Source organism: Erpetoichthys calabaricus, chromosome 2 (assembly GCF_900747795.2).
Source record: "Erpetoichthys calabaricus chromosome 2, fErpCal1.3, whole genome shotgun sequence".
Classification (NCBI taxonomy): domain Eukaryota; kingdom Metazoa; phylum Chordata; class Cladistia; order Polypteriformes; family Polypteridae; genus Erpetoichthys; species Erpetoichthys calabaricus.
In genome coordinates, this window is record NC_041395.2 from 101,884,568 (window position 1) to 101,897,752 (window position 13,185).

General features: G+C 39.2%; 1 protein-coding gene across 1 annotated transcript in view; it reads left to right on the forward strand.

The window, feature by feature from the left end:
* luzp2 (leucine zipper protein 2) overlaps positions 1-13,185 on the forward strand; it is a 709,194-nt gene that overhangs the window by 577,125 nt on the left and 118,884 nt on the right. The window contains exon 8 of the mRNA XM_028794214.2: positions 11,885-11,959. Coding sequence (XP_028650047.1) covers positions 11,885-11,959 — 75 coding nt within the window. The remainder of the gene's footprint in view (positions 1-11,884; positions 11,960-13,185) is intronic.

Sequence of the window (13,185 nt, forward strand, 5' to 3'; positions counted from 1 at the left end):
TTCGGCAACCGAGGGTCGGAACGCCAGAGTTTCCGCCTTCGGCTACCACCCATATTGCATTGCACCCGACCCCTATGGCCTCTCTTGCAGGTGGTGGGCCCACAAGAGAGCGGAACCACGTTGCTCCTTCGGGCTGAGCCCGGCTGGGCCCCGTGGTTGAAGGTCCAGCGAGCCCCTCCCCCGGGCCTGGCTCCAGTCTGGATCTTCACCTTAGACCTGTTTCCCTTGGGGAGCCCTACCAGGAGCACGTAGCTCCCGACAACATAGCTCCGAGGATCACTAGATCGCACAAGCCCTTCTGCCACGGCAAGGCCTCGATCCAAGAAGGGACTTTTTGTAGTCTGGAGACCAAAACTGCACACAGTACTACAGATGAGGCCTCACCAGTGTGTTATAAATCTTGAGCATAACCTCCTCGGACTTATACTCCACTCATCATGCTATATAACCTAACATTCTGTCAGCCTTCTTAATGGCTTCTGAACACTGTCGGGAAATTGATAGCGTAGAGTCCACTACAACTCCTGAGTCCTCCTCTTACATTGTACTCACGATTTTCAGACACCTTATTGTGTATTCAAACCTAACATTTTTACTTCCTATGTATAATACTTTACATTTACTAATATTAAACTTTATCTGCCTCAGATCTGCCTTTATGCTGTTAAATCCCTCTGTAATTATTTAACGGATTCCAGATTATCTGCCACCCACCTGTCTTGGTATCATCTGCAAACTTAACCAGCTTGTTACTTATATTTCTATCCAAATCATTTATATATATATTAAAAATAGCAACGGCCCTAGCACTGACCCCTGTGGAACGCCACTCTTAAACTCTGCCAATTCTGATGAGGTTCCTCGGATCATCACCCTGTGCTTTCTGTATCTGAGCCAATTCTGCACCCATCTAAAAACATCACCCTGAACTCCCACTTCTTTTAGTTTGATGCCCAACCTCTCATGTGGCACCTTATCAAATGCTTTCTGAAAGTCAAGATAAATAATATCATAAGCTCCCCTTTGATTATATCCTTTTGTTGCTTCCATATAGAACATCAGTATGTTAGTAAAACATGAAAAACTCCTGTACTTGCCCTGTGCTGGTCAATTGTATCCTTAATAATTCTTTCCGTTATTTTTCATGTGATGCACGTTAAGCTTGACTTGACTGAAATGTAATAACAGGCTAAAAAAGGTAGCATTTATAGGGACAACTGTAATCATGAGGAGGAAAAGCAAGGCCATGAGGGTTTAATTTCACTGCAAATGTTCTCAAAGATATTCTATCAGTTGCTCTTAGGAAGGGAGAGGAAATGTTAGACTCAACATGAAAAGCAAACCCAGCCTACATCCCAGTGTCAAAGGCAAGGGCTGGCACCATTTCTGTGGCTGAGGTTTCTGCAGTGAGTGAAAACCTCGACAGTGGAAAGTTGCAGGGCTGGATGAGGTCAGACAAGAAATGCTAATATACTTCAAATTGTTAAGGAGCTATTGCTAACATACAAATCCAGTAAAGCATGGAAGTACCTCTGGATTGTTAGACTGTGGTGATGTTTCCAGTTTTCAAAAAGGAAGACAAATGGTGGTCTCTTATTGCCAAATAATATTTCCATTCCCTAGAGCAGTGGTCCCCAACCTTTTTGACAGCAAGGACCATTTAATTAGACGCAAATTTTTCCACTGGTTGGGGGGGTGGGGGGTGGGTTTGGCAGTTTTATACACAATTTACATAACATTTCTATTATTATTAAGCAGTTCGCATACGTTTGCAACCCAAGATTTTTCTTCTTTTTTTGCATATAACAAAGACATATGCTTTGCATTTGCCATTCCAACAGATTGCACATCACAAACATTAACACTATTATCGTTTTTTTTGTGTCTGCCATTTCTATAGGAGGGTGACAATGAGTTAAATTCCAATGGATGTTTTTCAAATGTTGACAAGCAATAAGCAAAAGGTATCACTGAAAACCACAGAAAACAAAAACAGCAAAAAAAAAAAACAGTACGAGGAAAGTTCGAAGAAAGAATTTTTTTTACAATGTTTCTGTGTGGGGATCGTTGTGTAAATGTGTACAACTGAGCTGCGACCACAGATCTAACTGCTCTGTGGATGATTCATTCAGGCATTTCAAGGTCACTTCGTTGTAATGAAAGCATCTGCTGAATGTACTTCGTAGTAACGTGATTTCTATAGACTCGTGTCATATTGGGAAACTATCGGGACCGTAACAATACTTTGTTGTAATACTCTCTCCTCTCTCTGCGCCGCTGCAAAGCCCCGTTCGCCAAGCGTTCTGAAAAGTCTGAGTGAGTCTCCGTTGCCGGCAGTTCTCTCGCGGCCCGGCTGTCAGACGGCTGCGGCCCGGTAGTGGGTCGCGAACCGGTGGTTGGGGACCCCTGCCCTAGAGCACCTATGTTATGGCACTAGTATGGCAACATTCTGGCCAATGGCTGAAATTCACATTCAGAGGTAGCAATGCATATTCGATCCTGGTTGTGGAACAGTGGACCAAATGTTTGTTTCTGGACAGGGATTTCAGTAGCCATGTGATCTACCCACCTTCTGTACATTAATTTTGTAGTTCTACAGAAGGCTATGAATGTATGAAATTGGATATATTGTTGCATGCTTCTGTATTTGTGTAATCATAGTTGCGTCTGCATTCCACCATGTTAAACTGAAACCATTTAAGTTACTTAAAGGTGTCCTTCAAATGGTGTTGTATATTTGCTGATTCCATAATTCCAAGTACTTTCGGATCTTATTCCCACTTAAAGATGAAGTTGAATTGTGAGACAGATCAATGGGTCCATGAAGCAGAGGTGCAGTATTAATGTGGGAAATATAACAAAATCCTAATAAATAGAACCTTAGAAGAAGGTCACACTACATCCACTTTCCCTTTTATGTCTGTGGGCTGTGCATATTGATAGAAAAAGTAACATTACTGGTGCAATCCTTGTAAAGAGGATGTGTCCTAGAGGAACAACTCAATTCCCACATGTGTGAGCTTATGTCTGTGTATGTTTTTATAATCTAAAACTACTCACATTTCATGTTAATTAAGACTTAAAATCTATCATTAAATTTAATTGAAAGAAAAGCTACCAAAGACAGATACAATATGTTTAAGATTTCAAGAACATGACAACCATTTTATAGCGACAAATTACTATTATGCCTTGGGTGCTTGCAGCCTTGGCATTTTCTGTTTCCTGGGGCATCAATAGTCATTAGCAATTTCAAGGTTTGCATGAGTGGCTTCATCCTAAATACCAAAGATGAACATGATATGTTGATTGGTAACTGGAAATCGACTTGGAGTGAGTGAGCATCAGAGTGTTTGTAGTGCTTCACAACAAATTTTAATTATCAAAAGACTTATCCACCCATCCATTATCAAGCAAGCTTAACAAAGTTGAAGGTCACTGGTCATAACAGCATTGGGTATGCAGCAGAAGTCAATAGTGGAGGGAGTGTCAAGCCATAAGTGGCCACACTCAGGCCAACAAGGTAGACATCGTTATCTATGAATGGGAAATTCAGTTGGTCAAGTCCATTAAAATTTAATAACAGAAAGAAGCGAGTCAAAGGAAAGAGAACACAAACAGTAAAATTAAAAGAAAGGCTTTCTTGAAAAACAAAGCACTCTTCACATTTCTTGTTGAGTTACCCATAATCATTAAACAGCTCAGTTGTTAAAGTTACAAATGATCTCTTAAGGCCCATTGTTTTTACTCTTCACTGTAAGGTTCTATCAGCCATCACTGTTGAAACAGAATTCATAATGCAGGGGATGACTGAGATCATGAAGCCTTTTTTGAAAAGATAGGCACATAGCAATTCCACACACATTTCATTGATCCTGGTCACCCTTTTGCTCTTTTAGTCTGGCATTACAGTTTAATTTTACCTTGAGTGTATAAGTCTCTAAAAATGCCATGCAGAATTTTCTGCAATACAGGTACATTGACCATTTTTAAGATACTGTACAATATGTGCATTCAGTTCAGTCATGCCCCTTTATGTAAATAAAATGGAACAACAAGAAAATTACAGTTAATTATCACTCTGGCTAGGTGTAGGATGTAACTGATTCAAAAGGCTCTCCATTTATTTGAGGAAGTGAGTCAACTATATTTTTCTTTCTGAAACCCATTACATTCTTTTTCATTTCTTTTACACTAACCAGGTCACCATTTAGTAAATTTAGTAATGTTTCACTTTTAAAACATTCCTAGGATGAAGTGCCATATTAATTTGGAGTTGGTTTACTGTTTCTAATAACAGTAACATGCATCTCCTTGGAAAGTGGGAGAAAAAGTGGAGCAACCACAGAAAACATATATAGATTTCAGGAGTACATGCAAAATCTACACAGACATTGAAATGGCCACGAAGCAGCAGCATTAACCACTGTACTACAATCCCACCATTGACCGAAAGATGTAACACTCAATGATTGCACAGGATTTAATTATATTTTTGATATATTGTATAAATATTAAAAAATAATTTCTTAGTTTATATTTGTGTATGTGCATGTCACCCTGTATCACAGTATGTGAGCATGCTCTGAGAGGGTTTTGCTATTTACTGTCGTTATGGATGATAAAAAGGGTTTAGCAAACAGATGGATGAATGAAAAGAGGATAGCTTCCTAACTGGTAGCTGAATATATTCAAGAAGCCTCCGTTTTGTGCACTGAATGCTGAATACAGAAATATGTTATCAAGCTAAGCAGAATAACATTATAGAACATTAGAGGCAATCAATCAACAGCTTCAGTCAGTCGAGTAGAACACAACAGGCAAATAGTACATTTAAAACATTCACTGACTTTTGGAGGAGTGTATTAAAATATACTTGTCAATCAGGTCTCTAAAATCACTAGTATAGCCTTGTGTCTTTGCAAAAGGTTGCTTTAAGTCATACAGATGAAGATAAGCATTTTAATACTGATTAACAGTATAATACACATTAAACACTGTAAAAATACAAATGTTGTTCTTTAAGATAGGAGACAATTTTCTTTTATAAAATTGTCTGAACTGTTTGGTCTTTTTGAACATCATGCAATTATCCATTCACTTTTTAAAATGAATATTCCAATGCAGGATTTCAAAGAACCAGAGCCTATCTCAGCAGTATCAGGCATAAGACCGAAGCTAGTTGTGGATGACATGCCAGTTCATCACTGGCACATCCATACACATGCCCATACCCAATCATACAGGACTAATTTAGAGACACATGTCAACCTCAGTTGAATATTAGGCTGTGGGGAAAACACATAACAGACACAGAGGGGGAGACAGAGAAGTTACACCCAGATACCCACAAAGCTAACCATGGTGCAACCATGATGTCCTTCATTGACTAATTCTAGCACAGGGCAACAGGGAACAAGAACCATTCTCAGTAGCAGAAAACTGCCTTATGAGAAATATCACTCCATCACTGAACACAAATATATACTCACCTACTTTTGTTCAAACAGGCCCATTTAGATTTATCAAGTGCATGTCTGTGGAAGAAACGGGAGTACTTGTTAGAAAGGCACTGGAGCACACACAAACATACACAACTCAGTTTATTGTTACATAGTGCACATTAAGAAGCACTTTCAAATGTAGCCTCATTAATAAAAATACATAAACACTAAAACATCATTTAAACATAAGATATATACAAATTTATATATATGAAGAGAGACTATTTTCTTTAAATAAATATTTTTAAATACACATACAGTACTGTAAATATTGGTAATCTATATAGTATATATAACATAGTATATCTGTTTGTCTGTTCGTTCCCTATACAACCCTACACATTTTGACCAAACTGGACCAGATTTTGCAGATTTGCTCTCCAGGATCATACAATCAAGATAGACTTCTTTGGAACACAAAAGTTTGATGCTGGACATCCCAATGTTTTTTTTTTGTTTTTCCTGTGTGCTACAGTTTGTACACCATTGGCACCTGCTGGCTCAGAGCAAATAAAACATCTGAAAAAGAGGAAGAATGAATAGCAGACAAAATGAACAGAGCTTAGCGGTACTTACCCGATCAATGATGCATGCTGCTTTTATCCATTGTAATATAAAAAGGAGTATCGTGCCCATTTGAAGGGGTGATGTTGGGTGAGGCTTAACTGAAAGTGGAAGTGCAGCACAACACAACAGAAAATCAAAGAGTGGATTTTCTTCACAATTTAAGCACTATGGCCTGTTGACCTTGAACTAAAAAGACGAATCAGACATGACAGCATTCTTGGTTGCAACCAAGCAAGGAGTTACTGCCATTCTAGAATCCAATCTTACCCAAAAAGAACAAATTTCTCAATTCACAAGAGTAGAAATATTGATGGAGAGGCAGTGTGGATTATGAATGGAACAGCTAGTAAAAACAACAGGGTGACTATTTAAAAACCTTTGCTTTATTTCTTTAATCTAGTCGACATATATACCCAGTACTTTGGCTTGTAAATTATTAACTATGAGTTTAACTTGGAACCAGCTAGCAAAGTGAAAAAAGCAAAAGACAAAATTCAACTCTGTATAAAATCCATTTCTATTGTCCTACCAGTCGTTAAGTTCCTTAGTGTCCATTGCAATATTGCAACCTTTTGTTAGATAAATGTCAATTGCAGCCATAATATGAAAAAAATGTGATATGGCTCCCAATATTTGTGCAGATACCATAAATCCATTCCAAAGCCGGAGAATGGATACTATTATAAAAATGGCAGTGACTCTAAGCAACATAACCAGAAACCTCAGAAAAGAGGGAGTGGAAATGTTTCTGTTACAAGCTATCAAAAACATTGGCAATTATTAAAAAAGTGTATGCTGTGCTAAAATACTGAATAATGTCACAAACAACAGATACTGTACAACCAAGAATGCAAGAGTTATGAAATGGCAATATTATTCTTTCCATCCATGTGAAAACATATATTAAATTATTTTTCATTATCTAAATTAGCGTAACATAATATTGTCAAACCGTTGCAGGCCAATTCAGGGTTCCAGGAAGATGCAGCCTATTCTGGCAGCATTGGACATTTGGAATGTTATCATCACTAGACACAGGACCAGTCAGTATCTCATAATCCACTAATATGTTCACATAAACTTATGTGGGGAAAATTCAGAATCATTTGATTACAAAACATGTCCATGTTTGGGATATGGTGGAAAAACAAACACTTGGAGAATCATGCAAAAATTCAACCAGGAACTGGATTTGAATCAAGTATTGTGGATTTATGAGGCAGCAATGCTAAGCACTCAGCCGCCATTCAGTATAGTTCTTTGTAATTAAATTATAAAATTAAGAAACCTTCATATGCTTATTTATTTAAAATTTGACACAAGATCATGCTAATTTTCACCAGAGACAGCAATTATACATGTCATCGAAGAGGTCTGAGGAATTTAGGAAAGTTGAAGATTACGAACAGCCAGAGACAGGGATTCATATTCAAGGTCAGAACTCAATATAGTAGTGGATTTGCAAGTCTTAACAACTGTCTTTCATCATCAAAAGACCCAACCCATCCATTATCAAGCCAGCTTAACCCAGTGGCGGGTTGCAGGTCATAACAGCATTGGATGCTGGGAACCAATACTGGATTGTGTGTCTTAATCCATAAGTGGGCACACTCAAACCAACGAGGTGAATGTGGTTATTTCTTAATGGGAAATTCGGGTAGTCATGTCCATTACAATTTAATAACTTAAACGTGTCAATGAAAGAAAAGAGAATATGTACAATAAAAAGAACAAAACTTACTTGAAGAACAAAACACACTTCACATTTCTAGCTCATATTTATAGTCATTAAACAGCTCAGTTGTTGAAGGTACAAATGTTCTCTTAAAGAGCATTGTTTTTATTCTTCACTGTAAGTCTCTATCACCCGTTAGTGTTGAAACCGAATTCATAATGCAGGGGATGACTGAGATCATGAAGAATTTGATCAAACCTTTTTTGAAAGATAGGTTTATAACAGTACCCCACACTTTTATTTGAACCTATTTTTTCTATTTGCTGTTTTATCATCACAAGTTTGTTTTACCTTAAGTATACAGTATATGTTTCTAAAAATCTTTCAACAAGTGAGTGAAAGACATTTAAATACAGTTAAACAGAACATTTGTAAAATACCACAGCTATACTGTATTGAATTCAGTCATTCACTTTATGCGGATAAAACAGGGACCAATCAGAAAATTACAGTAGATTATCGCTGACTAAATACAGTATATGTAGAATGTACTGAATCAAACAGCTCTCCATTTATTTGAGAAGGTCAACTACTACATCTTCTTTTAACTTTCTTTGCAATATTCTTAAAATTAGTGGAAGCTAAACTGGTGTATCCATAGAAAACAGTTACAGACCTGAGGAGAACATAGAAAATCTACACAGATATTGACTGGGCCAGAATATGCATCCAGAACATTTCCCAAAGCAGAAACACTAACCATTGTATTACTATCTGACCTTTCACCTATTATACCTGAATGATTTCACAGGGTTTCATAACTGCCATATGAAATAATTATTGATGTGTATAAAGATAAGAAACAATTCATATTCCTCCCACATTCTCAAAGACATGCAGGACAAGTGAACTGAAATGGTTCTTCTTTTTGAGCGCTTTGAGTAGTGAGAAAAGCGCTATATAAATGTAAAGAATTATTATTCCATGCTCCGGTTTCCTCCCACAGTCCAAAGACATGCAGGTTAGATGGATTGGCGATTCTAAATTGGCCCTAGTGTGTGCTTGGTGTGTGGGTGTGTTTGTGTGTGTCCTGCGGTGGGTTGGCACCCTGCCCAGGATTGTTTCCTGCCTTGTGCCCTGTGTTGGCTGGGATTGTCTCCAGCGGACCCCCGTGACCCTGTGTTCGGATTCAGCGGGTTGGAAAATGAATGGATGGATGGATGGTCAAACACAACACTTTGACAAATGTGCAGAGAAGATGACATTGTTGTTGGCTTCTTAGATTTCTTCCATTGTGCATGGATGGTGTAATCTGGGGCAGATCAGCAAATGATTAAGATCCTTGACAGCAACACACTTGCACAGAACTTCCGCATCAGCTGGCAGGAATCCCCAGTTTGCAGGATGGTCTTACATCTTGGCACACCCACTCTAATACGATTTAGGGTTCTCCACAATGTAAAAAGCAGATCACTGCTAGGTGCCAGTTCTTCTTTAACTGGGAAATCTGGGTTACCCAGTTTGTGCTTTAATTGTGATTAAGTTATCTTCCTGAGTTCCTTCCATGATCCATGTCCTTGAAAGGAAGCTCTTTTTGGATCTAGTAGTTGTGCTGCAGGTTGGTATCCTTGCAGGGAGTCTCGAGGGTCTGCCTCTGCCTTTGCTCTCTTCACATCTGTTGCAATTTCTCTTTAGTGGTGAAGTGGGGCTATTCCGATGAGCAAGTACATTTTGTACACTAGGGTCTGCTTCAAATATCCTGTCACGGTCCACACGGTTTCATTAACTGCAACATCCACCAGCTTCATGTGCTCCAACCCTGTGGCACCATAGAATTCCATGCTGGTGTGGTGTACTCCGAGGCAGGCATGAACAGTGCCAAGGCTGAGGTTCTCAAAGTTTGAGGTTTAGCTCCCCTGGTTTTGCCCATCAGTTTCCTGATGGTGTTGTTTTTAGATGCTGACTTTCCCACTAGAATTGGCAATGTGATACCTGTGTATTTTAGTGTCTGACAGTGTTGCCTGAGCCATTCGCCTCAATTTAAACTGATGAACTGATGAACTTCCAACTGACCCCAGTGTAGGTTTATGCATGACTGGGCCCTGCAATCAACTGGCACCCTGGCATGGGTTGTCTCCTGTCTTGTGCTATGTACAGCCAAGATGGGGCTCCACTCCCACACCTCTGAATAAAGTTAATACAATACAATACAATACAATTTATTTTTGTATAGCCCAAAATCACACAAGGAGTGCCGCAATGGGCTTTAACAGTCCCTGCCTTTTGACAGCCCCCCAGCCTTGACTCTCTAAGAAGACAAGGAAAAACTCCCAAAAAAAACCCTTGTAGGGAAAAAAATGGAAGAAACCTCGGGAAAAGCAGTTCAAAGAGAAACCCCTTTCCAGGTAGGATGGGTGTGCAGTGGGTGTCAAAAAAGGGGGTCAATACAATACAATAAACATAACAGAACACAAGTAATCCTCAATACAACAGTAGATAATATTACATAATACGATATGGATTTATTCAGAGTCCTGGAGATCTTGGCCGTCAAGCTGCCTCCACTGAGGGTTAAAAATGAAATGAGATAACATTGTCTCATTAATAAGAGCATTATAAGGTCTGATGTAGTTGGTCAGGCAACATGATCACTTTCAGAAAAAAAGTACACTTTGCGATGGACAGCTGGGACTCTTACTCTGACTGGACACCTTCAATGGAAGGACTTGGGGAAGTAGCATGCATGGCACAATACTTCCTCCGGGACGACAGAGGGCAGCCCCCCTGGCTTGCTGTGGTGCCACAAGGTTGGAGCATGGAAGCTCAACACTGTCAGGGTCAGTTTCCACTGCCAGGGGCAAAAGTTGAACAGCTGAGTCATCCTTAGCAGGACTGCCACCACACCCGGAAGTGCTACTGGAAGAAGATCACCGGACACTTAGAGTACTTCCGGGTGCCCTATAAAAGGAGCCACCTCACTCCATTGAGAAAGCTAGAGTCAGGAGGAAGAGGACAAAGCTTGAGGGAGGAATGGAGGTGGAAGGAAGAGAGAAAGAAGAGACAAGGAGGATAAAGGAACTGTGTATTGGTGCCTTAGTGAAGTGTATTTGTACTGGGCTGCAGTGGGGACAGAGGGAAAGTGCTTCCCACGTAAATAATAAATTTCTGTGTTACAGAGACTTGTGCCTGTGACAGTTGTTTTGGGTGTTTGGGGAGCTGTGCGTCCCCGGGTCTTCACAACTTGTAAAAGCCCAAATACAGTAGTGCTTCCATAATAGCCTGGCTAATTTGACTTCAAACACTCCACTCTAGGCCTGCGTTCAGTTTAATCACTTTTTTGCTCAGAAACATCAAGAGATACTCATTTAAGAGCTGCTTCTACTGATTTTCAGAAAAGCTCATTAGTCTTCTAAATACAGGCATGAGCTGGTAAGTTGTAATTAAAAGAAAAAGAATGGATCTGCAATGTTGTTTTTCTACCCATTCATTCCTAGACTGAGACAGATATTAGTTTCCAAAGTGCAATATTCCACAGTTCATTGTAGTTTCATTTTGTCCGTCTCGCTAAATTATGATTTCTCTTTCCATCTCTGTACCATTGTGAATCTTAAAAGCCTTTGTAGGAAAGGTAAGCGTGTCCCAGGAGGAGTCATTCCTGTTAATGGGAGTAATCTACTGGAATTTGAAATGCGCCGCTACCACCAAGTCCTTTTGGCACCACAGAGACCACCAAATGCAGCACTGCTACTGTGTGACTGGAATAGAATTAGCTTGAAGAGTGCCACACATACATACACTGCTTAATGTCAAACAGACAATGCATGCACTGCTGAAATGGTAAACTGTCATAATTTAATTAGGCTTTTGAAATAATTGCAGTTACAGCTTTTCACTATTTGTACAGAGACAACAAATTAACACATAAAGGGACAGACATATGACACCCCCTCTACTATCAATTAGTGTGCACACATCAAGCAGAATTCTTCAGACATGATGTTGCTCATTGTGCTACAAATATAGTAGCCAAAGCTATTAAAAATGGGGTTGACTGCTTGGCAACAAGTGTGAAACAGGGACCTGCCTTCTTGCCTTGTATAATTCTTATGTTCATTTGTTTTATTTTGTCTTGTCACAGGGGCAACAACTAACTGATTTGGAACGCAAACTAACAGCTGCAAAAGAAGAGCTGGAAAAGGCTGCACTTGACAAGGTATGTGTGAAGTATGCAAGACAAATACATTAGGAAACAAATAAGTAGATGCATTATTTATGTATAGTTTATGTAAAATAACACAATATTCTCAGGGATGCTTATTGAAATTCATGAATCATGGCTGGCTAAAGCCTGTTCCTGCAGGATTGGGAGCAAAGAAGAAAGTAAACAAGGATGGGGCAGCAGTTCACCCACAGACACAATCACATTCAGCCAATGTAGAATCAGGTATTAATGTGACATACATTTGTTTGATATGTGGTTGAGTACTGTATACTTCATTAAAATTTTATTTTATTTCAGAATCTTATACAATAATATATTGTACAGTATGTTTCTCAAAAATCACATCATGACAAACAATAAAGGTGTATGTGAAATCACAAAGTCTAACGTGCTAACAGATTTTACAGTAATAAATAAATTTAAATGGCATGAAAAATAAACTGAAGGTTGGCAGTACACCATCTAGCAGCAGTTTATGGAAAACCTTGCACTACAGTAGATAATAGAGAGGCACGTACAGTTCACTTTTTGCACACATTGTTATTGAAAACGTGGATGTAGACAAATACAGAGAGGTCCTTGAAGAAATCCTGGTCTAGAGTGCATGGGGCCTCAGACTGGGGCATCAGCTCACCTTTCAGCACAACAATCACCCAACAATCACAATCACTCAAGACAACACTAGAGTGGCTTCAAGACAAGTCACTGAATGTCCTTGAGTGACCCAGTTGAAGCCCAGACTTCATGGAGCACCTGTAGAGAACACCTGAAGATGGCAGTTTACAGATGCTTTCATCCTGTCCAACAGAACCGAAGATCTGCCAAGAAAAATGAGATGAACTGCCCAAATCCAGGCATGCAGAACTCAAGATTCAGACTTACTCAAGAACATAAGAAATTTGGCAGATGAGAGGAGGTCATTCAGTCCGTCAAGCCTGATTGTTTAGCTAATAGCTAAGATGTCCCAATATCTCATCCAGATTCCCCTTAAAGGTTGTCAAGATTTCAACTTCAACTATATATCTTGGCCTAAACTCTTCGCCTAAAGAAGTGCTTCCTGGCTTCAGTTTTAAATGCACTTCACCCTTAAGTTAGAATGTTTTCTGGATCTGCTTTATCTATGTCTTTTAGGATTTTAAACACCTAGATTAGGACCCCACGAGAAGAAAAGATATAAAGTGTAATTGCTACCAAAGGGGCTTCTTTAAAATATTGAA